This window comes from Desmodus rotundus, chromosome 5 (genome assembly GCF_022682495.2).
Source record: "Desmodus rotundus isolate HL8 chromosome 5, HLdesRot8A.1, whole genome shotgun sequence".
NCBI classification, from domain to species: domain Eukaryota; kingdom Metazoa; phylum Chordata; class Mammalia; order Chiroptera; family Phyllostomidae; genus Desmodus; species Desmodus rotundus.
Window position 1 is genome coordinate 153467713 of NC_071391.1, and position 27807 is coordinate 153495519.

General features: G+C 39.9%; 1 protein-coding gene across 6 annotated transcripts in view; it reads left to right on the forward strand.

Moving 5' to 3' along the window:
* The window catches only part of ASXL2 (ASXL transcriptional regulator 2), a 113466-nt gene extending 85904 nt beyond the window's left edge, over positions 1 to 27562 (forward strand). For all 6 annotated transcript variants that reach the window (XM_053925773.2, XM_024552535.4, XM_024552539.4 and 3 more), the window contains 4 exons: positions 5008 to 5104; positions 9590 to 9695; positions 12553 to 13264; positions 17164 to 27562. In XM_053925773.2, coding sequence (XP_053781748.1) covers positions 5008 to 5104; positions 9590 to 9695; positions 12553 to 13264; positions 17164 to 19638 — 3390 coding nt within the window. In that variant the 3' untranslated portion in view covers positions 19639 to 27562. The remainder of the gene's footprint in view (positions 1 to 5007; positions 5105 to 9589; positions 9696 to 12552; positions 13265 to 17163) is intronic.
* The last annotated feature ends 245 nt before the right edge of the window (positions 27563 to 27807 follow it).

Below are 27807 nucleotides of genomic sequence, written 5' to 3' on the forward strand. Positions count from 1 at the left end.
TATGGAGTACCCAGTAATGGATAGCAGAAAAAACATTATTTAGACCAAAGAAAAGAAAAAAGGGAGGGAAGTAGATAAAACATCTTCCTTCAAATATATTGAAGGTCTGTCATATGGAAGAGGTAAACTTCTTTTCTCCAGAAAGCAATTTATGGGTTAAAATAACATGTTTTCAAAACAGTTGGAGCTGTTAAACTGTAGAAAGGATTGACTTGTGATGGAGTAATGTGCTCATCACTGGAATATTTAAGCAAAGTTTGGATCACTTGTTCTCTTAGAAAACCTGTCGTCCCCCCCCCGTTAACTACTCTAGAGTACAGCAAACTGTAGCCCTTGGGCCAGTTTTTGATTCTGTAAATAAAGTTTTATAGGCACACAGCCATTCTCATTAGTTAATTGTCTGTAGCTACTTGCATGCTACAATGGTCAAGTTAAGTGCTTGCAACATAGACTATATGGCCTGCAAAGCCTGAAATATTTGCAGTGTATTTCTTACAGAGAATGTTTACCAATCCTGCTCCAGAGATGGGAAAACAATGTTAGATGGGTTGAGAAGATAAATGGGTTGAGAAGAGCTCCTTAATCCCCAGGATGTCCAAGTGGTTGCCTAAATATTCTTCAAAATATTGTTATTGACTTCAAATGTTACTGACATTTAGGTTTTTAATCCATCAGAACTTTTTGTTGTATTGCTCTGACATTGAGGTTCAACTTTATTTTTTATTGAATGTATAGCCATTTATTCTAACACTACATATATGAAACCATCTTTTTCTTACATTTTGAAATACCATCTTTGTTATGTGTTCCATATATTTATATGCAGTATGTATTTTACAGGTACAGTTAAAAAGGCAATTTCCCCCTTAGTTTTTTAATTATTTTTTTCATGTGAACATTAAGATCATTTTATTTATTAAAAATCTGCATAGGGGCCCTGGCCAGGTATCTAAGTGGTTAGAGCATTGGCCCAATATGCCAGGGTTGGGGGTCCAATCTCCATTCAGGGCACGCACATAAAAGAAGCAACCAATGAATGCATAAATGAGTAGAACAATAAATTGATCTCTCTCTCTCTCTCTCTCTCTCTCTCTCCTCCCCCTCTCCCTCTCCCCCTCTCCCCCCTCCCCTTCTCCATCACTCCCTCCCTCTTCCCCTTGTCTTTCCCCCTTTCCATCTAAAACCAGTAAATAAATTTTTTTTTCAAAATCTGCATAGAGCTTTGATAGGAATATAGATGTTAATTTTGGAGAGAATGCCCATTTTATTAAGTTTTTCCACCCAGGTTTTCCCAGATCATGTGTTTTATGCCCTTAAATAAGAATTTGTGCTTTTAAACCAGGAGGAAATCCAAAATCTGTACTATAGAGAAGAATCTTGAAACCTTTTGATGTCATGATATCACAAGTCAAGTCAGTAGACATATTGGGCAAAATATGTTTGATGTGACAATTTTACTATGAATAATGTGCAAAGGATTCTTACAAATTGATGGCAAATACAAATACTCAATAAATGTACAAAAATGTTCAACATTCTAGTATGCAGGGTAAAGGGAATTTTTATCATTTAAAACTGATTGGGTTGGCAAAAATTAAATAGTATGTTAATGTCTGTTGTTTCCAGGGTAAAAGATATGCTTATATATTTCTAGTAGAAATGTGGATTGTTTTAGCCTTTTTAGAAACTAATATCTAGTTACAGAAAAATATTTCTGTGCTCTCAGAACCTTTCCCAGCCCTAGCCAGTGTGACTCACTTGGTTGGAGTGTCATCCCATAGACCAAAAGGTTGTGGGTTCAATTCACAGGGCACATACTCAGGTTGTGGGTTCGACCCTGGTCATAGCGTGTCCAGGAAGGCAACCAGTTGATGTCTGTCTCTTGCTTACTTGCTCTCTCTTCTGTGTATATATATCCTCGTTTTTCTCTCTCTAAAAGCAATGGAAAAATATCCTCAGGTGAGGGTTTAAAAAAAACCTTTCCCATAGAAATAAAAGCACTAGTTTATTCACCTTTACCAGAATGCTGAGAGCAGATTTGTTGAATATGGGGAAACAAAGTATATATATGACTAAAAACTTGGTAAGTTAATTGAGATACATTCTGCAATAAAGTAATGTGTAAGTAGACCTCCAGTCAAGATGGCAGCATAGACAGACATGGTCCACCTCTTTGCTCAACAGCATCAAAATTACAACTAAAATACAGAACAACCATCACTCAGGACCATCAGAAATCAAGTTGAATGGAAATCTGACAACTACAGAATTAAAGAAACCACATCCATCTATACTGGTAGAGGCGCAGACGCAGAACGGGCTGGACCCTCACCCACATGTGGTGGATAAAAATTTGGGAGGGATATCTTGGGAGCAAGGAGCCCAGGCTCACACCAGATCTCCCAGCACAGGGTTCCAGTACCAGGAAGATAAGTCTCCACAACTTCTGACTACAAGAACTAGTGGGGATTTAGTTCTTGGAAGAAACTGCTGGAACCCCCAGGAATTCTTCTTAACTGAACATGGACTTGCCTACTCAGACTCACTCCCTCTGAGCTCCAGCATCAGGGTAGCAGCTTGAAAGGCACCAGTGGCATACAGGCATAGAGACACTGAAGTGTCTGGCATCCAGACAAGCAGGGGCCATTGTCCCTTTTCTGAACCCTGTCCCCATGGAGCTGGCAAGCTGGTGCTACATTTGAGACTCCATCAACCTGGCTAACACTGTTGGACCAGCCTTGGAGATCCCCAGAGACTCTGCCCTACTCAGATTATGGACTCACCCAAGCTGGTTTTGTATATGAATGGCTGGTCTTGGCTCATGCTTCACAACTTCCTAAATCCTCTCAAACAAGCAACAGCTGGACTCCATGAGCCCCAGGCCTGACAGTAGCAAAAGCCAGCCTAGACTCACAGTTTAGCCTCACCTGGGAATCTCCAGGTCAAGCACAAGTAACAGCCATCTCAGATTGCTTTATAGCTCAGGTAGGGGGCTAACTATGGACTGCACTACCCAGGAAAACCCAGGGTCTACACACTCAGTGGACAACTACAGACAATGTCAGAGCACCACCACCCTGCCCCTGCATAGCTGATGCTCCACAGCGGACAGTCCTTGCAGCTGACTGGCCTGGGCAAATCCCTCCCATTGATCTGCCAACAGCAACCAAAGCTGAACTACGAGAGGAGATTGTACTCAGTCCACATGAAGGGTATACCTCAAGTACCCAACTTGGGTGATAGGAGAGGTATGCCACTTGGTCCTACAGGACACTTACTACATTAGGCCACACAACCAAGACAGGGAGTCAAAGCAGCTCTACCTAATACACAGAAACAAACGTATGGAAGCTGCCAAAATGAGGAGACCAAGAAACATGGCCCAAATTAAAGAACAGATCAAAATTCCAGAAAGAGCTAAATGATAAATGAAATGGAGCTAAGCAATCTATCAGATGCAGAGTTAAAACTCTGGTTATCAAAGGATGCTCAAGGAACTTAGGACCTTAACAGCATAAAAAAGACCCAGTCAGAAACAAAGGATGAACTACTTGAAATAAAGAAAAATTTACAGGGAAACAACAGTGGGGTGGATGAAACTGAGAACCAAATGAATGCTTTGGTCCAATCAGAACAACAAGAAGAAGAAAGAATCCAGAAAAATGAGGATAGTATGTATAAGCAGCCTCTGTTGGACAACTTCAAAAGGTCCAACATATGCATCATAGGGGTACCAGAAGAAGAGAAAGAAAGAAATTGGAAATCTAGTTGAAAAAAATAATGAAAGAAAACTTCCCTAATTTGTTGAAGGAAATAGACATGTAAGTCCAGGAAGTACAGAGTTCCAATTATGATAGATACAAAGAGGCCCACTCCAAGACACGTCATAATTAAAATGCCAAAGGTTAAAGATAAAAACAGAAAATTAAAAGTCCAAGAGAAAAGAAGTTAGTTACCTACAAGAGAGTATCCATAAGACTATCAGCTGATTTCTCAAAAGAAGCTTTGTAGGCTAGAAGTGATTGGAAAGAAATATTCAAGGTCATTAAAGGCAGGGACCTTCAGCCAAGATTGCTCTACCCAGCAAAGATATCATTTAGAATCAAAGGGCAGATAAAGAGCTTCCTAGACAAGAGGAAACTAAAGGAGTTCATCATTACCAAACCATTATATGAAATGTTAAAGGGATTTATTTAAGAAAAAGATTGAAACTGAAAACAATAAAATGGCAATAAATACATACCAACAGTTGAATCTAAAAAACAAACTAAGCAGACGAGAAGAACAGAGACAGAATCATGGGTACGGAGAGCATTTGGATGTTTGCCAGATGGGTTGGGGATGTGGGAGAAGAGGTGAGGGTATTAAGAAATATAAATAGGTAGTCACAGAATAGACATAGGGATATAAACTATAGGAAATGGAGTAGCCAGAGAACTTACACGCGGGACCCATGGGCATGAACAATGGTGTGTGGATTGCCTGAGAGAGTAGGGGGTGCTGGATGGAGGGAGGTCAAAGGGGGAAAGCAGGGCAAGTGTAATAGCATAATCAATAAAATAAAACTACAAAAAGAAATAATATGCAAGTGTTTCGGAGGTGTTAACAGTATGTCAGTTGACTTGGAGAGATTTCCACATGTATTACATGAGCCAGGTAAGATTTATAGCAGCGTATGTAACTTGGTCTCAGTTTTATAAAACAAGTAATAACTTTTCAGAAGAAAAACTCGTACATACCTATTTATGTATTTGCAGATAATTTTTTTAGTATAATGGGGAATGAAGTTCAAAGGAGAGGAAGAAAAGAGGTAAAAAGGAAAGAAATATTTTATTAAAAAGGTTACATTATAACAGAAGTGTCCATAACAAGCAGCATAGTGTGATATAGTTAAGTGTTTTATAAAATTGATTGTACATTCTTTTCTAAAAAGTAAAAAAAGTCAAATTTCCACATGATACGTTTGGCTGTCTTTGTAAGCTTTCCTTGGCTTATTCTTTGACCTAGGTTGGTCCAGATGGTCTAATGAAGTTAAATAGCTCTGCCCTTAACAATGAGTTCTTCACTTCAGCAGCCCAAGGCTGGAAGGAAAGACTCTCAGAAGGTAAGTGTTCTACCCTTGTCTCCTACCCTGTGTGTGCACTTGGAGTTACTGTGAGGGCGTACTGGCACCTCTGCACCTCAGTAGGTATTTGAACAATTTTGGAAGGCAAAGGATGGGGTGTTTCTACAGGGTAGAACTAGCCATCTTTTATGAAATACACTGCTAGACTTTTTTAAAAAAGATTTTGTTTATTTTTAGGGAGAAGGGAAGGGCAAGAGAGAGGGAGCGAAAAGTCAGTGTGTGGTCGCCCCCCACTGGGAACCCAGCCCACAACCCAGACACGTGCCCCTGTAGGAAATTGAACTGGTGACCCCCACGTTCGCAGCCTGGGTTCAATCCACTGAGCCACACCAGCCAGGGCCATTGTTAGACTTTTATCTGGAGTCTGTGTAACCTGCTTCGGCTCTGACAATATGTTTCTTTTAAGGACTTCAAGTCAACTGGGAAACTAAAAAGTATATCTGTTTAGGTCCTATTCCTAAATATTCTAATTCAATAATTAATTCTAGGTTAATACTTGGGAAATAAAATTTTAATAAGCTACTAAAAGTAAAATGTAGAATTGGAGTTATTTTTGGTGCTATGAATTATGGTTTGGTAAGCAGTGAGGTAACGTCTTTATTGCTGCACAACCTCAATAAAAGTAACAGTAAAAGGAATCACTAATAACTCTTTAAAAAATAGCTTTATTAAAAACTTTACATACTGTAGAACTGACCCATTGAAAATGTACAGTGCATTGGCAGTCAGAACATTTTGATAAACACAGACTGTGACTGAGACTTGCTGACTGTAGTCACTGGTTTGCTATTTTTTGATTTGCAGATATGGTACCAACCTTGCATCCCCAGAATAAATCCCACTTGATCATGGCAAATGATCTTTTTATGTATTACTGCATCCAGTTGCCTAATATTTTGTTGAATATTTTAGCGTCTATGTTCTTCAGGTATATAGGCCTATAATTTTCTTTGTAGTGTCTTTGTCTGGTTTTGGAAATAGGATAATGCTGGCCTCATAAAATGAGTTTGGGAGCCTTCTCTCCTCTTGAACTTTTTGGAATAGTTTGGTGTTAGTTCTTTGAATGTTTGATAAAATTGACCTGTGAGGCCATCTGGTTCAGGACTTTTGTTTGTTGGGAGGTTTTTAATTACTCCTATTACTCCTTAAATTTCATTAGTTGTAACCTTTTGATTTAGATTCCCTGATTCTTCCTGATTCAGTTTTGGAAGATTGTATGTTTTTGGGAATTTATCCATTTCATACAGATTGTCCAATTTGTTGGCATATAGTTGTTTGTAATGTTTTCTTACAATCTTCTGTATTTCTTTGGAGTCAGGTGTTACTTCCCCTCTTTTTCTGATTTTATTTGAGGTTTTTTTTCTTGATGAGTGTTCATAAAGCTTTGTCACTTTATTTAGCTTTTTTCTGTGGAGGAGTCTTCTGTTCTTTCATTTGGGGCATGTGTCTTTTTCTCCCCATTTTGGTTGCCTGGTTGTATAAGGGAAATCTGCTATGACTCCAGTCTTGGCAGGGTAGCCGTATGTAAGAGGTGTCCTGTGGGACCCAGTGGTGCAGTCTCCTTGATCACCTGGGCTGGGTCCTCCAGGAATGTCCCTTTTGCGCATTATGTGGGCCTTCCTGTCGTGAGTGAGTCTTGATTGCTGTTGGCCCATTTGACTCTCAGGCTAGGCTGGCTGACTGTAGGATCAACCCTGACCAGAGCCATGAGCTGCTATGAAGATGCTGTCCGCATGAAGTGAAATTCACCTCAGCAGGATCTGGTGCCTGCTTAGCTCTCCCCTTGTATATGCTGCTTGGGAAACTAATTGGATCCTGCTATGATGTTGTCTGAAGCTGGCCACTGGGTGTATTGGTTGTGGGGCCTCTTGGGAGAGACTCTACTGTTGCCCAATATCAGATGTTGTCTAACTGGCCCTGGGCAACGTGTCTTGAGTTACAAAGTGACCCACAGTTTGTTGCTGCCTCTGCTGGGCCTAGGTGAGCATGGGAAGGGCCAAGCTGGGCACCAGGGCTGGCTTTTACTAGCATCAGTCTCAGGGGTCAGCAAAGGTCTTAAGGTACTCTGAGGTCTGCCTCTCCCTGCGTCCACCTCCCAGCTGCCTGTTAAGCTCAGTCACTGAAAGAGCCTCTGGTGGTCCTTGAGTTGCATGAGGTAGGTTCTCAGTGAATCACAAAGTAGGTGTGAGTCGTGTTCGCTGGGGTATACCAAATCTAGCTGCCACCTCCTGGGTGCTCACACCCTTTGTAGTGGGGCAGTGTGTCAGGGTGTCGTCAGGGCAAGGCCAACAGAGTTTATCAGGCCCGAACAGTTCAAGATTTGGCTGTGTGGAGTGTCGAGGGCTCTACACCCATAGGGCATGTGAGGGAAAAATAGCCCCTGTCCTAGACCATACAGATCAGTCTGTCCAAGATTCTTCTGGGAGGCTGAACTCAGCAGGGGGTTGGCCAGGAGTCAGGAGGGTGGGGCCAGTGGATCTCTTGTGAGGGTGAGGTGCTGGTCAGGATGGGGAAAGGTCAGGGGAGTGGCCTCTACTTTAGAGACACACAGCTCTTCCAGATTCTGCCCACACCTCGGCAGGTTAGAGCCACCAAGAGTTGGGAGGGAGGGGCTAGTGGATCTCCTGTGAACAGGAAGCACCAGTCAGGTTCATGGGAAAGTGGGGAGAATGACCCCCACCTGAAAGCCATACAAGTCAATTACTGACACTCGCTGATTCTTCCCAGACCCTGGACCACACAGATTCCTCGGTCGGGAGAGAGCCTAGAGGTTGGGGCTGTTGTTTTCCCCCAGGCTAATACCATATGGTGGGGACTGCTCCAACCAAGAAAGATGGTGTCTGCAGTGTGGGGGAATGACTCAGCACACGGATCATGTACTGTCACTTCAGCTCTCTCTAGAACCACAAACCCCAGTCTCTCCTCATGCGACTCTAGTCCATTCTACCCTCTCTTTTTTAAGTTCCCCCAAGTGATTCTAATATGCACTCATTATTAAAACCACTAGCTGTGTTAAAGGAAGTGTGAAAAGCTTTAGAAGAAATACATTAAGGAGAGCATTAGGAATGCTATTCATCCTTTTTGTCAGATACATTGGCAATCAAGAGTTAATTGACTGGCTAATTAATAGCTATATTGTTCACCGAAATTGTTGACTTTTCCCTTACTCTTTTTCTTTTTAGAACCATTTCTGTGTAGAAGGGATCCTTTGCTGGTTACTTTGGTTCTTTCTGTTTCTTAAAGATTTCCATGAGCAGAGACCCTTTTTTTCTGAAAGAATTGAAATCACCATAGCACTTTAAAACACTCACTACCAGTGCCTTTCCTGAAGAATAATTTGATAAAGGATCTATGACTTCCAAACCCCCATTTTTTAAAGTAGGTATTAACAGTGTTACCTTGATTATTATCAGTGTTGTCTTTTTCATACGAGCAGTCACTGCCATACCTATAGTCAAGTGATAACACTTTTGGAGCAGCAAAACTGAAAACTGTATACATCTGAATAGAGTTCAGTACATTAAATACTTTTATTCCCCTTTCTATTATTATACACAGTAGACTCAACAAAAGATCACAAGTTCTAGGTTGGATTTTGACAGCCAAATTCCTCTTTTCTCTTCATATGCTCAGGACTGAGGTTTCCACAATTTCCTAAAACTTTTCCTTTCCCTGTTCTTACTCCCAGGAGGTTTTAAACTTCAAGTCTGCCATTTTCACCTCTTATTTCCCAGTGTCCTGGGTATTAGAGTGTAAAGGGAGCAGCCTTTTTGAGCCACAAGTGTGAAGATGGTCTGCCAAGCACATTGACTGTTTTCTGCTGATGGACTGGAAAGGATTGAGGTGGTTGGTAGTATATGCAAATAAATGGCATATTCAGAGCAGCTGGGTCTTCGGCACGTTGTCCACCTTGTTGCTAGGGCATCAGAGTGGTACAATTAGAAAACTAACAACTCTAAAGTAACTTTCTACCTTTTTGCTGGAATCTTAAATAATTTTAATCAGGGCCACAAACTGTTCTAATACAGTTAGAGATGAAAGGCCTAAAACACAAGTTCCCTTGGAGAAACAGAACCTTAAAATAATAAAATGCCCGGTGGCATTATTTACTGAAAGCTCATGAGTATTTTTCCAGGGGAAAGCAATTAGAAATTCACAGTTAAGGATAAATCTGTAGGGACTATGCTGTTTGAAGCAGGAGGGAGGTAAGTCCTACAAGGAAAGCCCAGGAAAGAGACCCAGTTGACCTGAGCCACGTACTGAAAACTACGTGGGGTGTGCAAGTATTTTTGTTTCACCTACTGGCATTTAGGTGCTCCCTTACAGTGAGGAATTTGGGCAAATTTGTATTGCTATCACAGGATGGTAATCGGAGTCCTTTATGAGTTCTTCATGATTTACAAATAGTTAAAAGTTGCAGTGTGTTTCTGTTGACTATCTTTTTTTCTTTTTGGTACATTGTAGGTGAGTTTACACCTGAGATGCAGGTGAGAATTCGACAAGAGATTGAGAAGGAGAAAAAAGTAGAGCCGTGGAAAGAACAATTCTTTGAAAGCTACTATGGTCAGAGGTAATATCAAGATAGATTCTGTTAATTCCTATATGTCATGTGGTACTTAATCTTATTACCTTTCAAGAATATGTAGTCCTCAATTTCCCTCAATTTTTTTCACCATTTCTTTTTTACCAAGAAAATGTTTTCTCTATGAATCTCAAGTGCACAAAGTTGGATTACTCATGATCTTTAGCTCTTAAAACATTACCATTGGATTTTAATTATCTTGAATTGGAGTCTTTCTTTGAATCAATTGGCTTTTCTTCCAGTAACTTTGGAAAATATAAGACTACTGAAGTTCTGCATATTTCTTACAGTAGTTAATTTTAATCCCACAATGTAGCAACATCTAGATCACTAAGAACCCTAGGAATCCTGTACTAAGGACTGTTAAATCCAATTTTAATTAAACAGCCTCTCCTCTTTAAAAGGCACCCCTGGAGATATACGAGGTCTGTCCAGAAGGTATCCAGCCATGTAACACGAAATAGAGACTTTTATTGAAGAAGATACAAGATACAAGAAACATTGCACATAGGACAATGACGCCTCAGTCCCCTTCAAAGTAGGCACCTTGGGACCTCACACAGTTCTCCCAATCGCCATCTGCTGCCCCGTCGTATTTTCCTGATATCTCATCGACGGTCTGAAATCTCTTCCCTTTCAAAGGTGATTTTAGTTTTGAGAAAAGACAGAAGTTGCAGGGCACCAAATCTGGGCTGTAGGCGGGGCTGAGTCACCTGGGTGATTTGATGTTTCGCTGAAAAACTCTGCACAAGGTGTGATGCATGAGTGGGCACGTTGTCCTGATGAAGCTTCCAATCACCAGTTGCCCATAGCTGCAGCCTTTGAAAAGTCCCAATAATTTCTAGCTGGAGGAATGTTCAAGCTTAATGCAAAATTTGATGCAGATTCATTGCTCTGCTCGCTCATTTTGAATGTGACAGCCACACAGCACACATGCTCACGCACAGCAGTTTGCCACCCCCACTGACTAGTGCAGGGAAGTCATTGTTCACACGTGCGCGTTCTGGTCCACTCTCCTTGGCTGCCAGGTTACGTCGATGTCGTGCAAACCATTCTTATATTAACAATGGCTAGACTTTCACTGGACAGACCTCGTATATCTGAAACAAGATATAAATCCTGTTCTAAAGGGGCTGTGGTCCAAATCAGTTTTTCTAATAAAAATTCCAAATGAAGTCTTAATGGGGGACATTGAAATAGGTGACAGTGGAGCTGTTTTGCTTGAAATAGGATCAAACACCCAGAGTCTTAACTTGTTAGTCTCCTCTCATTCCTCTGCATGCCTAATGGCTGCCCTTTAAGGAGACTCCATGACCACTGCTTGAGAACTGTTGGCTCTCTTCCTTATCTTCAAATAGTGTTCACTGACCCCTTCGTGGTCCTTTAGGAAATGATTCCTATTCAGGTTAACATTCTCATATACTGATTTTTTTTTTATGTTATTGGTGTGAGCTGAGTTCTTACATGGAAATGATGGTGTGTGTACATGTAGACCATTATTATACATATCAGGTATTCAATAAATACTGTTCATTTTTTCTACACTAGGCAGATAGAGCATTACAGTAGTTGTATCCTTCTGTTTTCAGCTCTTACTTTTTTTCAGTTTATAGAAGGAATTTTAAAAATTAATGTATTGTTTTAGAGAGAGGGGAAGGGAGGGAGAAAGAGATGGAGAGAAAAATCAATGTGGAAGAGAAATGTCGATTGGTTGCCTCTTGCATGTGCCCCAACTGGGTACCTGGCCCACAACTCAGGCATGTGCCCTGACTGGGAATTGAACCAGCAACCTTTTGCTTTGCCAGATGATGCCTAACCCACTGAGCAATGCCAGTCAGGGCTAGAAGGAATGGTTTTGATTTCTGTTCAGTTTTGTCCTTGTCTGTTCCATCTCAGGGGTGCAGTACTGATTACTTGAAGTCACCAAAGAGGTCTCCCTTGATTTTGCCTGTTAGACAGTATTCTAGAATGCATAAACCAGAAACTGAACCCATAGGCAGGGAATGAAACCCAGCTCTCCCAAATGGGAGACAAGAGTTCTACCACTGAACCACCAGTGCTTCCTATTAAACAGTGTTCTAAAACATTAGGGGGAGTCTCTGGTGGTGGCTGCAGAGTGGCCTACCTCTTAGGCCACACTATGGAAGTCCCAGTTGGTCTTCACTCCCAGGATAGCTCAGGCACTGGATCTTAGAATTATAGGGCTACACCAAGAGAAACTTAAATAGGCTTTCCAAAACTCAGAGTTAAAATTCTCAACCTCTGGAGAACATTGACATCCAACTTTCCTACTATCCCTTCAGGGTCTCTTAGGTTTTTTTGAGCTAGTCTTTCTACAGGTACTGCAGAGCAGAGCTAATCACAGTCCAAACTCACAGTATCAGGGTGCGTGGGTCTTGGCCTTCTTTCACTTCCCTTGTCTGTGATGCATGTCTCTAGACATTGTGGCCCTTTTATAACAGGAAGTAATAATGATAATAATTAACATTACTAAACTTTTATTATGGGTGAGGTACTGTTGTAAGTACTTTACATGCATTAACTTAGTTAATTATCATAGCAACACTATGAAATGATTAACCTCAGTGCACAGTTGAAGAAACTGAGGCACAGAAGGCTAGTCACTAACTTTAATATCACATGGATAGTTAGTGTCAGAGCCATGATTTGAATCCAGGCACTCTGGCTCCAGAATCTTCACTAATAATAATAATGAAGATATTATATGAAGAAAACCTACTATGTATCAGGTTCCTCTACGCATTGCCATATACCATTATTTCATACTGCTTTCAATAACATGGGCCATTTCTCAAATAGAATATTTCTTTCTTTCACCTTTTAGTTCTGGCCTGAGCCTTGAGGATTCAAAGAAATTGACAGCTTCACCCAGTGATCCCAAAGTAAAGAAAATCCTAGCTGAGCAACCAAAATCCTTACTTCCTTCAGAGGCCTCTCCTGTCAGTGTAGTCCCTGGAATTCCTCAGGTAGAGCCTAAAGAAGTAGTGTGTATGCCGTCACCCGTCCGAAAAGAAGAGCATGAAAGCCAAGACAAGGTGCAGCCAAACTCTAAATCCACAGAGCCCCTACTTTCCTCTGCTAGTGACACACATGAGCTTTGCATCATTCTTCCCATCAAATGTCCAAAGGATGAGGATGTCTTGGAACAGAAGCCAGTTCCCTCTGTTGAACAGGAATCTGAGAAAGAGAATCATCTCACTATAGCTTCTACTTGTAATAAAAATGAAAGCCAAGAAGCTTTAGTTAAGTCTCCAAGCAAGCCCAAGAGTCCTGGAGTGGAGAAATCAGTAATGAAGCCCATAATAGAAGCAAGTGCACAGGAGACCACTACAAAAGAGCCTTCATCAACTCTGGTCGATCACAGCCCAGAAAGCCTCAAGAGGAAATCTCTAACCCAAGAAGAGGCCCCTATGAGCTGGGAGAAAAGGCCGCGTGTCACCGAAAATCGCCAGCACCAGCAGCCATTTCAAGTCTCTCCACAGCCCTTTCTCAGTAGAGGGGACAGGGTCCAAGTGCGGAAAGTACCACCTCTCAAGGTAAGAGAATGGGAAGAACTGAAAGAGAGAGGTGGCCTGAACACTAAGTTCTTGGTCATACCTTCCAAATTTCAAGTAATTTGTAGAATTTCTTAATACAGAAGCAGTTGTGTATATTTGATGTACATGTATCTGTGGTCTTACATGAATAAAATTATTAATAAACAGCCATGTAGAGATAGATGCATTCCTACAGATATTTGTTGGTGTTTGAATAAGGTGACCTGCATATCTGATCTAAACCACCTCCATCCACCCCCTGCTGGCTACTCTTGTTTCTTAAGACAGTTATGGAAATTATTCTGTCTTGTGGCAAAATAAGAAGTATAATGATAAACATAAGGCCATTGGTGTGATGAAGAGATCATATATTTGTACCAAGAGCCATTATATTTAAGTGTACCTTGGCCTTTTTCTTACTGACGTAACTGATTTAATGTTGTGTGGATCTAGAGCTACCTTTAGTTCCATCCTTTCAAAGGAAATGTGTGTGGCTTCCATGACTCACCACTGGTTACTTGAAGGACATTGGTAAGATGAAACAGTCCTGCTAATTAAGCTCTACTGCTTAGGATATGTCAATAATTTCCATTTTAACCTTGTATTGCTATGTGTCAGATCTTTCAAATTCCTATAGCAGTGTCTACCTCAGTATGTAAAGGCTGCATCGAATCAGTAGTGTACCTTTGAAAACCCAAACACATTTTTACTTTTGATCTAAAGGTTTATTAATATTTGGGCTTGTGCCTAGGATCAGTTTGCAGTCCTTTCATTCACTTAATTACTAGTTTATTAATACTTTTTTATTAATAGCATTTATTAATACCATTTTGTCTATGATGAGCCCAGGCACTGGGTATTCATTCACATTAGGATATAAGTAGAAAAATAAGCCATAGGGAAATACTCCCCTTCCCCCTTTTTAAATTTAAGTTAGGTGAATCAAAGTTAGTTCTGTCAGGAAATATCCTTTGGAAACCTTCAGTTACTAGTACTTGACCCATTTTTTGCACCATGTTATTCCTATTTCTTATTTCGCTTATTAATAGTATGTTCTTTATAACTTTTTATTTTTAAGATTTATGGTTTCAGTACTTAGGAATCTCTCCTTATTGATAATTTTCTACCATGAATATACTGTCATGATTTGCCAGATACTCTGATTTATATGATAATTGTTTTTACTTTTTTTACAAAAATATTAGGAACCTTTATTTAATGAATATCAGCCAGAACTAATCTCCAGGCCTGAGAGATGAGTTACACTTTAGGTTTTACTGGATATAAATGACACTTGGTAAGATCTATCATTTTTATTTCCTCACCTGTGAAGAGGCTGATTTACATGATAGTCTGCTAGTCCAAAGATGCTCAACACTGAAAACTTAAACCCATTGTGACCAAGTTAGCACTATATTTGTTTTTTTTTCTTTTGCTTCTCCTTCCTCATCCCCCCAAAAGACTTTCTATTAGAAATTGCTTTTGTAAGTATAATTTTACCTTAGATTCTATTTCAAATCTTGCTTTCTGAGACAAAGCTTAAATCAATTTATAATGAAACAATCAATACCTTTTAAGCAAAATTTAAGTAGAAAAACAAAATTTGAATTTTATTACAAATGTTATACATGTATATGTATATGAAGTCATATAGGTGCTTATGTATGTTTACATGAATACATATATACAGATATAGAGAGAAGGGAAATTCCAACACACATTGCAATTTTTCCATTCAGTATATATTTCAAAAGAAAAAAATCTTAATTCCTTTTCTCTACCAGGGTTAGGGCTTCTCAGTAAAATTACTATTAGTGCCTAGACAACTTTGAATGGTTTTGTAGTTAGAAAGTGTAAGATCTCATTTATTCCACATAAACAGGTAATAGGGCTGTTTACATAAATAATTGAAAATTGTTTTAATAATATTAAAACTTTTCATTTTAACCACTTTAATGATTTTCATTATTTATTTAACATGTTAATGATTTTCAGGCATTATGATAGGTATCATTTATTGTGTTGGGTATGTTACTGTCAAGATCATTCTAATGCAAGGTCGTTTGTCCCTATGTATGATTCCCTTAAATAGCTGTGCTTTCACTTTTTTGTCTTTAATTTTTTAGTTTCATCTATATTTTTCCTGAATTGGTGATCCTGTCTAGATGATATTGCCAAGGGGTGACAGTTACTCCTTTCTTACTGTGAGCAGCTTCTGAAATACTGTGGGCAATTAGATACACAGTAGATTCAGCTTTAAGAGAGATTAGGTGTATCTCATGATGTCAAATATATGGACTTTGTGATAAATGCCACAAATCCCATAGCTTTAACGCCTGAACGACAGAGAATCCGTTTTTTAGGACTGCTAACCTTTTGAGAAATGGGAGCTGCAAATAATGAACAATCTTTATTGACCTTATAATTCTTAATTTTAAGGAGTTCCAGAAACATGACATGCATATTCTTAGAGCTTAGTGACTTAATTTTTCTTCTTTTAAGTTAAATGCCATAGAACATCTGTAACAGTTATTTGCTGCTTTAAACTCTTGATGTGTTCTAATTAACTCCAGTAGCTCTCAAAGTATTGTTCAAACAGGAGGAGATCCCTTTCAGATATGGTATTTTTTTAAAAAGATTTTATTTATTTTTAAAGAGTGGGAAGGGAGGGAGAAAGAGGAAATAGCAATGTGTGGTTGGTTGCCTCTCAAGCGCCCTCTATTGGGGACCTGGCCTGCAACCCAGGCATGTGCCTAACTGGGAATCAAACCCCTTGGTTCACAGACCGACACTCAGTCTACTGAGCCACACCAGTCAGGGCTATATGTCTTAATTTTTAATTAGTTTATTGGTATAATGATTCTATTTAAATTGTAAGGTATGTGATTTGGTTTTTAAGATGTATTTTCTTTTTTATTTTTTTAATTAAAAATTCTCAATTACAGCTTACATTTACTATTATTTTATATTAGTTTCATACATACAGCATGGTGGTTAGATAATCTTATACTTTACAAAGTATTCTACCTGACATTTCCATTATCCAACTGGCACCATACATAGTTATTACCACATTACTGACTATATTTCCTATGCTGTACTTTATATATACCACGACTCTTTGGTAACTCCCAGTCTGTACTTCAATCCCTTTACCTTTTTCACCCAGTCCCCCCATCCCTTCCCAGATGTGGTATTTTATGATAGCAATATTGGTGGTTTTAAACCTGATGATGCACCAGGATGCTTTTTAGAAAAGTATTGCCCCCCCTAGGGGTCTAATTTGCAAATTTTGGGATAGGGCTCAGAGCATATGTATTTTTCAAAAGCTCCACAGGGTAAGTAAGTTTAGTGCCAGCCAGGCATGAGAATGACTGGTAAATACTATATACGTGACATACACACTCCCACTGGGGATGGGCAGAAGGGGCATACGTAGAATAGAACAGAGCAAGACTTTCCCCCATGACCTTGATAGTAAAGCCTAGAAGTAGTAAAAGACATTTGTGTTTTTTACTATTCCTTTCTTTCTCTTTCTTCCTTCACATGCTCATTTGAAAATGCAGATGCCATAGAAAGGTTTATATCTTAAATGATAAGCAGTTGTAAGTAGTCGTGACAGTAAGAGAGAGTTGAGAAAGAAGTATGGGGATTTGAAGTAGTGGGAGCAGGTGTTGAGGGAGAGAAGAGTCTTTGGTATCAGAAGAGGAGGTGGAAGGAACCTAAAAAAAATTGTGTTGCTGTCTGCATGATTTGGTCTTGCAGCAGAGACCTCCCATCTTCATCCCAGGTGTTGTAGTGTTCATCTTACTCTAAAAATGTAAGTGTTAATGAAGTTTTGCTATTCTTGTAAATGAAAACTAAGCCCTGTTGGTTTCCCCCCACCCTGCTTCTTTCAGATCCCGGTCTCCAGAATCTCCCCCATGCTGTTTCCTACATCGCAGGTCTCTCCCAGGGCTCGTTTTCCAGTCTCCATCACTAGTCCTAACAGAACAGGAGCCAGAACTCTTGCAGACATCAAAGCAAAAGCCCAGCTGGTCAAAGCACAGAGGGCAGCAGCTGCTGCTGCAGCCGCAGCTGCTGCAGCCGCCTCGGTTGGAGGGACCATTCCAGGACCTGGCCCAGGGGGTGGACAAGGTCCAGGAGAGGGTGGTGAAAGGAAAAATGCTAGAGGAGGGAGTCCAGACTCAGACAGAATCAGAGAAACTGGAAAGGGTCCCACACTGGAACTGGCAGGAACTGGAAGCAGGGGAGGTACGAGAGAGCTTTTACCCTGTGGTTCAGAGACTCAGCCCCAATCTGAGACCAAGATCCCAGGCCAGACACAGCCTCACAGTGTCCCTGGAGCACAACTACAGCAAACCCCCTCAGTGCGTCCAACATCTGCCATCAGTGGAGCATGCACAAGCATCCCATCACCAGCTCACACTAATGCACCCCCACCAGCTTTAGGGAAATTGAATAATGAGAAACTGAATACCACCAGGGCAGCAGCCACAGTGGCCTCTCTAAGCCACTTCCAAGGGCCCAGTCATTGCAGGCAGGAGAAAGTACCTTCTACTCCAACAGGTCCTGCTCTAATCTCAGGTGCCTCATCTGTTCATTTTGTAGCTGATGGCACAGTTGAGCCCAAAGCAGGTTCTAGTAAGAACACACCAAACTCTTCAGCTTCAGCAGAGACAGCTGCCAGAGCTTCAGTGGATATGACTTCCTCCCCTTTGACATCTTTATTAATAGCAGCCACTTTAGAAAAACTTTCTATACCCCAGGTCAGTGTAACTGTAGCACCTACTGGGTCAGTTCCAACCTTGAGCACTTTGCCAGCAGCGTCTAGCCTTAAAACTCCAGGAACTTCTTCAAATATGAATGGACCCATTTCACGGTCAAGCTCCAGTATCCCTGCTAATAATCCTTTGGTCACTCAGCTGCTCCAGGGCAAAGATGTTCCCATGGAGCAAATTCTGCCTAAACCGCTCACCAAAGTTGAAATGAAAACTGTTCCGCTGACTGCAAAAGAGGATATAGGGACAGGAGCACCCACAGGCACCAACACCGTACCAGAAAACAGCCCCAGAGAGGAAGTTCATGAGAGGCCTTCTCATCCAGCTCTACAGCAACTGGGTAAAACCTTACAAAGTAACTATCTCTCCCAGCTTCCCAGACCCCTTCATCTCTTTTCAGGTAAGGATCTAAGAGACTCGAGCATTGATACAAACCAAGAAGGACTCAGTAAAGCAACCCAAGATCAGATCCTTCAGACTCTCATCCAAAGTGTTCATATTCAGAGACAGAATGTTCTCTCATTTGTGCAGCCCTCCCAGTTCAACTTAACTCACTCAGGTTTCCAGTTAGAAGACATCTCCACAAGCCAGCGGTTCATGCTGGGTTTTGCTGGCAGAAGGACTTTGAAGCCTGCAATGGCAGGTCACTACTTACTTAACATTTCCACTTATGGCCGGGGCTCAGAGAGCTTTAGGAGGACCCATTCTGTAAACCCTGAAGACCGTCTTTGTTTAAGTAGCCCCACTGAGGCCTTGAAAATGGGATATCCAGACTGTAAAAATGCAACAGGAGATAGTAGCAGCGGCAGAGAAGATACTGACGAGGAAAGTACTGACGATGAGCAAGAATCTGTCGTGGTGAAGAATGAGGACCTGGCTTCCCAGAGTTCTGGCAAGTGTGAAGCAAGTTCAGGCCCCCACAGTAGAGAAACCCTACCCACTGATTGTTTAGCTAAAAGTAATGTGAAGGCAGAGACACCAGTGCACGAGCAAACCACTGTAAGCAAGGAGAATTACCTGTTCGCTAGAGGCCAAACATTCGATGAAAAGACCCTCACCAGAGATTTTATTCAAGCAGCCCAGAAGAAAATGGCTCATGCAGTGAGAGGTAAGACAATGCATAGCAGCCCTGAGCTTTTCAATTCCACTGCTCTTCCTCCACCTGCAAACAGTCCCACCCATCAGCCTCTCCTCCTGCCACCGCTGCAAACCCCAAAACTGTATGGGAGCCCTACGCAGATTGGGTCAAGCTACAGAGGCATGATCAATGTCTCCACCTCATCTGATATGGACCATAACTCTGCTGTACCAGGGATGCCTGACTGTAGCCAGGTATCTAGCAACGTAAGTGATGTCATGTCCTTTTCAGTAACTGTCACTACCATCCCTGCTAGCCAAGCTATGAATCCTAGCAGCCATGGCCAGACCATTCCTGTTCAGGCATTTCCTGAAGAGAACAGCATAGAGGACACGCCTTCAAAATGTTACTGCCGATTGAAAGCCATGATCATGTGCAAGGGGTGTGGAGCTTTCTGCCATGATGATTGTATTGGTCCCTCTAAACTGTGTGTCTCCTGCCTTGTTGTTCGATAGACTAGAAAGAGAACATGCTGTAGAGAAGGCAGGAAGGGAAGAGTTGACAACGTGTTTTTTTGTGTCCTTTTGGAATAAGTGGACAGAAATAAGTGGATTTCAGTTGTCAAAAGACAGATGTTACTTAATCAGGAATACAGAGTGCAGATCTTATATTTTAGAGGAAGAGCACCTTGTATAGTAAGTCGAAGTCAAGCAAGACTTTGTGTATTTGTGACAAGTTTGCACTTAAAAATCATGTACATAAGTCACATTTTGTTTTAACATTTTTCCCAAGTGTTTAGGTAATAATGTATTACTTTGAATTCAAGTTTATGTTCTACTTCATGTGACTGAGAAAAGTTTAATGCCATGCATGGTGAAGGGAAGCTTGTCTCTATTCTGTACTTTCCTAAGAGGCTAGGAAGAGGATGGAGTGAACAAATGGTCTGGAGAAATCAGCACTCATGCTGACGGTGTCTGCCTGTAGGCTTTACATGGATTATTCAGCCTTTGAAGAATATGGATTCAGGGTTTGCTGAATACCCTTTACCTTAGATGCAACATTCTCAAGTTCAAGTTTTTGATAAGGTATTAATTTCACAGCTAGTACTTCAGACTCTGAAAGCTCTGACTTGGTTCTTGACTGCCATAAGCCAGTACTGTTGCCAAGTACTCTGCATGCAATTTGTGTGCCTCTGCTATTCCTAATCCCACTACCCTGAGATAGTGAATGTGGTCCGTGAAGGGTGTGCCTCTCTGGCCCCTCATGTTACCATAGTCTGGGCAGGGCAACAGTTCCAGCAGTAATGTCCAAATTAGTCATGGGAGCTTACAAGCAGCTTTGAAATACAAGTATAAAATTAACAGGGAAGTGTTAGCGATAGGGTGATTTGAACTGTGTGTCTTGTTGGGCCAGTGGAGTAAAGGTACAGAACTGAACATAAAGAACTTTGGAAAAGGGTTTTAACGTTAGAAATAACATAGCCTCTTCTCTCTCAACCCGTTACCTAATGTTCTGTAGTCAGCTGTTGCTAGAAAAGCTCATTAATGCCACATTTGCCCATTCTGTTAAACCTGTTTTGACCTCCCACACATCTGAGGAGTATGGAGTAATCTTACGTTACTTTGAAGACGTATATGCACAAACACACAGTACAGGTCAGGCTCTTTTCCTGTTTTAGAAATAGGTCCCCTGTTTGGGATTACTACTGTCTATGCACTAGAATTTCTGATGTAAAGGGGCTTCAGTGAATGACTAAGGGAACATCTCTAGAAAGGAGAAAATTACCTCCAAAGCTTTGTTGTTTGTTCTTGTTTACTTTCTCTTTCCTTTTTTGTTGTGTTTTTAAGCCTGTATCTAGTGACTAAAGAATTTTGGGGTATATATGTTTAGGTTGTGGTTAAAGAACATTAAAGTAAGTCTACAGTTTACCAGAACTTGCTATTATTAAACAATCGGGTATTGTCAGTGTGCATCATTTTGCATATTGATTTCAAGTGTGTAAAGTAAAAATTCTACTGTAACCTAGTACAGTTGTAATTGTACTTAATATTCAGGATGTGATATTTACAACGTTCAGAATAGTGTAAATTTTTTAAGTGAGCCACACTCCCGGTTAGGAGAAAGTAGGCAGTAATAATCTTTGCTCTGCCCTCTCCTCCCCTCCTTCCGTGTTACACTTTCAGAACTTTCAAACTACATAAAAAACTCATTATTTAACAGATTTTTTCTTTTTTTTTTTTTTTGTGGCCCAAAGCAGATAGAGGATTAATATTTCTGTTCTTGTTTCAGCCAAGACAATACGATGTCCTTCTAAGTTCCCTTTTTCTTCCAGCACACACATAGCTAAGAGAAATGAAAGCTGCAAGGATCCAGGGATAAGGATTTCCTTCAGCCAGGAACCAGTAAGAAATAGAAACCATGGTTCTGTTTCCAAACTTTCAGTGCCCTGAGTAATTGGGAGAGGTGCTAGTTAAAACTTTCCACGCCCAGCTTCTGCACTCCCACTTCAGTGGTGGGATTGAGGGCTGGTCGGCGTGCTGGAAGTTGTTGAGGGTTTTAGAACTGAGCACTTGCTAAGCAGTTACCAATTTGCGTTGATTAAAGTGGCTTTTCTTCTTTGCACCTTTCCTGAATCTGAGGGTGGATAGACTATTCAGGAAAGGAGGAAAGGCATCAGGGATTTTCAAGTTCATTTAGAGAGCAAACCATATTGTGCCGTTCATCTTGACCCAGGCTCTTGCAGATGGTCGTAAGATTTACTGCTCACCAGATTTTCTTCAAAAGTAATATAATACCCAGCTAATAAAATACTTGCATTTATGAATGCCCCTAAAATTGTCAGCTAGGTACACTGCCTCAATATTGACCAAATGAGAGAACAGTTAGGTTCTCTTCAATTGGTGATAAATTGAATGCAGTCCATTCATCAATTTGTTCCAAAACTGGTTTCAAGTGGAAAGTCATGAGCTGAGCAGGAAGAAAAAGTTACAAACTAACTCTTGAAAATAAGGCGGAACAAGCAAATCGTTAAAGTATGGTACTCCGGTACCATTAAAGCAGTTTGTATCTTAGATTTTCAGAATTACTTTACCATTCAATTCAATCTAGTAAGTGCTGAGTTTATTTTTGTGGTACTAAGTTGGCACTGCTTCCAGTCACTAGTCAGGTATTTTGCCTGAGGCTTATGCCTCCGGGGTGTGCTTCAGTACCTCCCCCTGCAGGTGACCTTGGGAGGTAGCGTTAACAGTGCACCGTCTCAGTCTCGCTTAGGACTGTTGTGAGTTGTCTAGTAGAGAAGGCTCCCTGAATCTTAAATCTTAAAGAATTTTGACTGAAATTCTCCATCCAATTAAATACAGAATAAAGCCAAATAACCTGGAGTTTGCTCTGCTTTTATTCCTTAACTCCAGTGCTCACAATACTGAAGCTCTGTGTGGTATCCCATGAAACATTTTAAAGAATAAGGTCTGATTAATGTGTCCTTTTTCTTGGGGTAGGAGAAGCATACTTTTATGGGCACACAGATGTAGTAGTTTAGGAAATTATCTCAGATTTAAATAAATAGCCAAAGGAAGACCTCACTGCCTTCCAGGTGAAGGTGTAAATTCATACATATTCATGACCTGACAGTCATCATCCTGATTGCTTATTATTGCCATTTTCTGCCTTAGAGTCCTTTGAAAAACTTCTGGGTGAAATGATTTGTTGTAATGAGGGGGTCTTCTTTGGTCATTACACTGCTATTTATTTCTAGAACTCACTGTCAGTGAGCAGTGCCAGGGTTGCCTTACTCTGTCACCAAGGAGTTTGACTTTACGACAAGAAGGGAAAAGTCTCCCCGTTACGTTACAACAATGTGCTAAGTACAAAACTTGGCCAAGGGTAGTTTTCAGCTCCGTTTATAGAATAGTCCAAAGAGACTGAGAAACATGATGATAGGCAGGGACCTTTCCTACCATGTTTCAATACCTACATACCTGTTGAAAGAAAACAATAGGTAAAACATTTCCTAAAGTTGAAGAGCTTCATAGATTCTTGGTTACTTTATTTTTTATTAATGCTTTACATTTGATACAACTATTAAAGATCAATTTTAAAAATAGCTTTCCAGTAATATATTTTAAGTAATATATATTTTAATATCTATGTAAAAAGTGACAGTGGAAGACTTTGAATTTCTCATGTATGGTCTGTTTAATGTAGGACCTCACTGTTAAGGCACAAATGATTTCAGAGGAAGTTACTCTAAAGATACTCAGATTTTTTCCGAAAAACGCAATAAGGGGGATGGTTTTGGAGTTTATTTTTTATTTTAAAGGAAAATTGACTTATTTACCACAAGCTATTTTTTTTCCCTTCTGGCTATAAGGTTTGTACAGACTGGTTTGGTAAATGCTAAACTTTTGTGTCTTGTTGCCTTTTTAAAGGAATTGTTAACGTTGGAATTGAGGGTATGTACAGAGAAGTTGGTGTCAACACCATTTAAAAAGTCATATTTTTTCACAAATATAGAAAAAATCATTTTGCATAAAAATTTAAGTATTTGCAATAAATATATGTATATAGATTGTATGTATTCATATATTCTTATTTTTCATTTTATTAAGTAAAAGATAATTAAAGTGAAAATAAAAACCTTGGAGTTTTTGGTGAATCTTGAGGTCTCACATACATCTGAGAGCAGTGTGGGTAAGGCCCTCAGTTGTTGCCTTATATTACCATTGGAAGATTACCACAGTTTGCGTAGAAGGGAGTAGTTTGGTGATAAATCAGGGCGATGTATTTCTTTCAGAACTGTAGTAAAAATACTAAAGTCTCTTAATCTGTCCATCTGTTTCACCCTTAAACTATCCTGTCTCCTAATCACTTAATGTCAGTGGGAATGTAAGACCAAAAAAAAAAAAAAAAAAAAAGGATGGGTGCATTCTTTTTTTTTTTTTTTTAATGCTCATTGTTTGCTTTTAAAACAAAGAATGGTTAAGAAATTATCTCAGGGGAAAATATATTTTTCTTTCTCCACACTGGTTAATAATTCATTAACAAACATTCACTGCCAACACTTTCTAGGCCAAGCAGTGTATAAAGAAATAATCTCATGAAGATAATTGTTTGCCAATTTTTCTCCAAGAAATTAATTTCATAGCCAGTTTTATGTCCCTGATTGATCTGGAGAGGTAGGTGAACTTGGATTTTGGTCTCCCTAGTGTCAGGAAGCGCATTTATAAGAATGAGGACTGAGCCAGGTGTCAGAAGACGTTAATTGCCCATAGTCCCATAATTTGGAATCCTGATACCTAAGAGAGGTAATTTTGTGATTTTAAATACTTGGTTTTAGGATATGGTTGAGGAAGCAGAGTGATACCTAGATAGTCTTTGGAAATAAATATATGTAGCCCACTCTTTAACAATGAATAGTACAGATTTATTTGATGACGTGGAAGAAAATAGAATTCCAAGAATGTTATCTTAATGACCTATGAAACTGTTGTTGTTTACTAGTTCACCCCCAAATTGCTTAGCTGTGGTTATTTTCATTGATAAAGGCATATTTTGGAAATTAATAAGGATATATAGAATGCTTTTTTAAAAATGGCAACCTTACTATTTTTCAGAAATTGAAATTTCAAACATTGGGGTTGCCCAAAGACATTGAAGATAGTTTAGCCATCCAACAGAACTCTAAATCTTTACTGAAAATACACTATTTCTAAAGAAAATGTCTTAAGTCTCAGGGAGCATCTGCATCCTCATAATTCCCATATGTAATAGACAGGAATGAAGGTGAAATACTTGGGTGTGAACCACATTGACCATTTACACAGACACCTCCCCCACCCCATTTCCAGTACATATTATTATTTAAACGGGCCTTCTACCTCACTGGAAGTAAAACTTTAATTCAGGTAATGACATAGGAGCCTAAAGGTATAGTTTGTCTGCAGTTGAGTGAGAGAGCAATATACCAGAACACAGCTTCAACATGAATTCCCAACTTTATCGACATTGCAGTCTTAGAAACTGTTCATTGTTTTTCGACAGTACATGACCACAAGAGGTCTTCAGAAATCAGATTTTGCATAGTGTTTCTAGCTGTTTTTGTGTATAGAGCATGCTACTTACTAATTCATATATTTATTGAACACCTACTTGTGCTAAGCACTGCTGAAGGTCTGGCTATATGCACGGGTAAACAAAAGCAGTTAGGTAAATTGTGAACAGTCTTGCTATCATAGTAACCATACAGCATGTGCCCAGTTCAGGGCTCAGAGTAATACATGCTTTGTACTTCCCAAGACATGTTGGAAGGTTAAGTGTCAATGGGTTATGAAATAGCATTTGAGACACTGAGTGAAACAGTGGCAAACCATGAAGAAAAGACACTGCCCCTAGATGAGACGACAATGTGGAAGTGAGGAGCCATGTTAATAAAATCTACCTTTTTTGAGGAACTATCATTGGAAGATTAGTTGTTGATAGAAACTTCAATCTTTAGAGGTCTAAATTGATGAAAAGGCCGAAAGCAGTACCTTTGAAGTAATTCCTGTCAGTGTGTCAGTAAAGATGCTTTATCTTATGTTGAGTGAACACTTCCTAATAACAAGTGGGTAAATAACCCCAGAGAAGCTAAAGGGGATAAGACAGCATACCTTAAGGTCAATCTGGTAGTCTGGTGAGAAGTTTATCCCTAGAGAGATGTTGCTTCCCTGTTTTTTCTCCATGATGGATATAATTAGTATCCTTTTTTTATTCTAATATTATAGGGTTGGCTCCCTCCCTCCCCCCCGCCATCTCTTAAGTGATAAAACTTGAATCAAAAGAGGCTTCCACAGAACCCTACCCCTCTTAAATGGCATAAGTCCTAATTCTTACTTTAAGGGTAATGTAGTCTCATCTCCGTCCAAGAAATAGGAGGGCGGATATCCTACATTTTCCTAATACTAGGTGACCTCACATAGAAAATTGGGTTTCTTTCATAGAGATTGTATGAACTAAAGGAATCCTACCTCCATGTAGCTTTCAGGCTTAACCTAAAAAGGGCATCTCCTAGAAAGATTTCCTTTTAACAGGAAGGACAGATGGAGCCTGGAAGAGAGCCCAAGGTGGTCAGCTGTGGAGATGGGATGGGAGTACATAGTGGGTTCTCTCTGAAAGGTAACTTTAACTTGGTGTTTTGGTTCTTCAAACTCAAAAGAAGTGGTAGAACATTTAAAAACACCTGATTTGCATCTTGACCGTGAACCTTGAGAATGCCTAGGGAAGAAGAAAGGTAAACTCAGGATTGGATTTAAGCCAGGTTTAAGTAAACAGTCTGGTTTTTTTTTTTAATGTTTTGGGTTCCCATAAGATAACGTCAACTTGCTGAGTGGAACACGAATTTGATTTGAGGCATTTTATGGGCTACGTATGGCTTTCTATCGAATTGTAGTTGCAGCTTTAGCTGCTGATCGTGATTTCAGGTTGTGCGTCTGTCAAGTGACACAGACGTTGGCTCATAAATACTATTAACCCAACTTCAGTCAGCACTTAATTTTATTAACTTTAATCATGGGCCTTTTTAAATATTTAAAATTCAGATTAGCCCAGTGAGAAAACAATACATTAAATGTAAAAATAACACTTTAGAACTATTATTTTACATCCAGCCTGTGTTCTTCCTATGGAAAGTGTGGTACATCAAATTTTATGTTTCTTGGGTCAGTTTTATTCAAAGACCAGTGTCTAATGTTTTCAGATACCTAGAGCTTGGGAGTGATGGAGTTAGACTTTGATCCTAAGTCCGCAGTTCTTCCTATTTTAGGTTTTCAGGCAGTATCAATTTTTAAGAGTTTAGTAGTGGCCCCTGCTGAACCTTTATGTAATGACTGCACAAGCTTTCAATTAACAGAACTCTTCCTGAGTCTCAAATATGGTTTCCCTTTTGTTGCATAAGGAGATAGATTCTGGTCTGGAAAGAACCTAAATATTTGTTCCCTAATAGTGGACTACTGATTGAAGGGCAACTTTGTTCTTAGAGATGTCATGAAATAGAGTCATGAAAGATCGAGAGCACGTGACAAATGAAACCCTAGAAATTAAAGCCTTTTTCCTAGCCATAAGTGCGATGGCCTGTATTTAAAAAACCCATCTTAATTCTACGACTCACTGCATCTCACCTTAAGACTGTCACCAGCACCAAGAGAAATCAGAATGGAAGAAAGGACCTTATGTTGGTCTTGTTCACTTTAAAAATCTTTGTGCACGTAGGCCTTAGCACTTTGACAGAAGAAACTCTGCCTTTTAGCTCCTCACTATCGTCTTTATTCCTGTCACTTTTAGACTATTCCTTTTGTTGGTTGTATAAAACTACCTTCAAAAATGAATGTATAATGTTTCTGCACATGGACAACTGTATTTTATCTTAATGACTCATGTTGAATAAAGGCGTACAGTTTTACTCTAGAGACTGTGCCTTTTCTTTTCCAAAGAAACTAGACATGTTGAATGACTTACCTGCTTGTTGCACCTTCCCCTGCACCTGATGGCACAATTGTCCCTGGGTTGTGGCTAAATTAGGATGCCACAGAGTGCTGGTCTCTTCAGGCAACATTCAAGAATTAAAAGAACTCAGTGTGAGCCAGAAAGAGTGTGTGTTTTAAAAATAAAAAGGAAGTCCATACTGCCAAGCTACAGAAGTCAAAACAGTA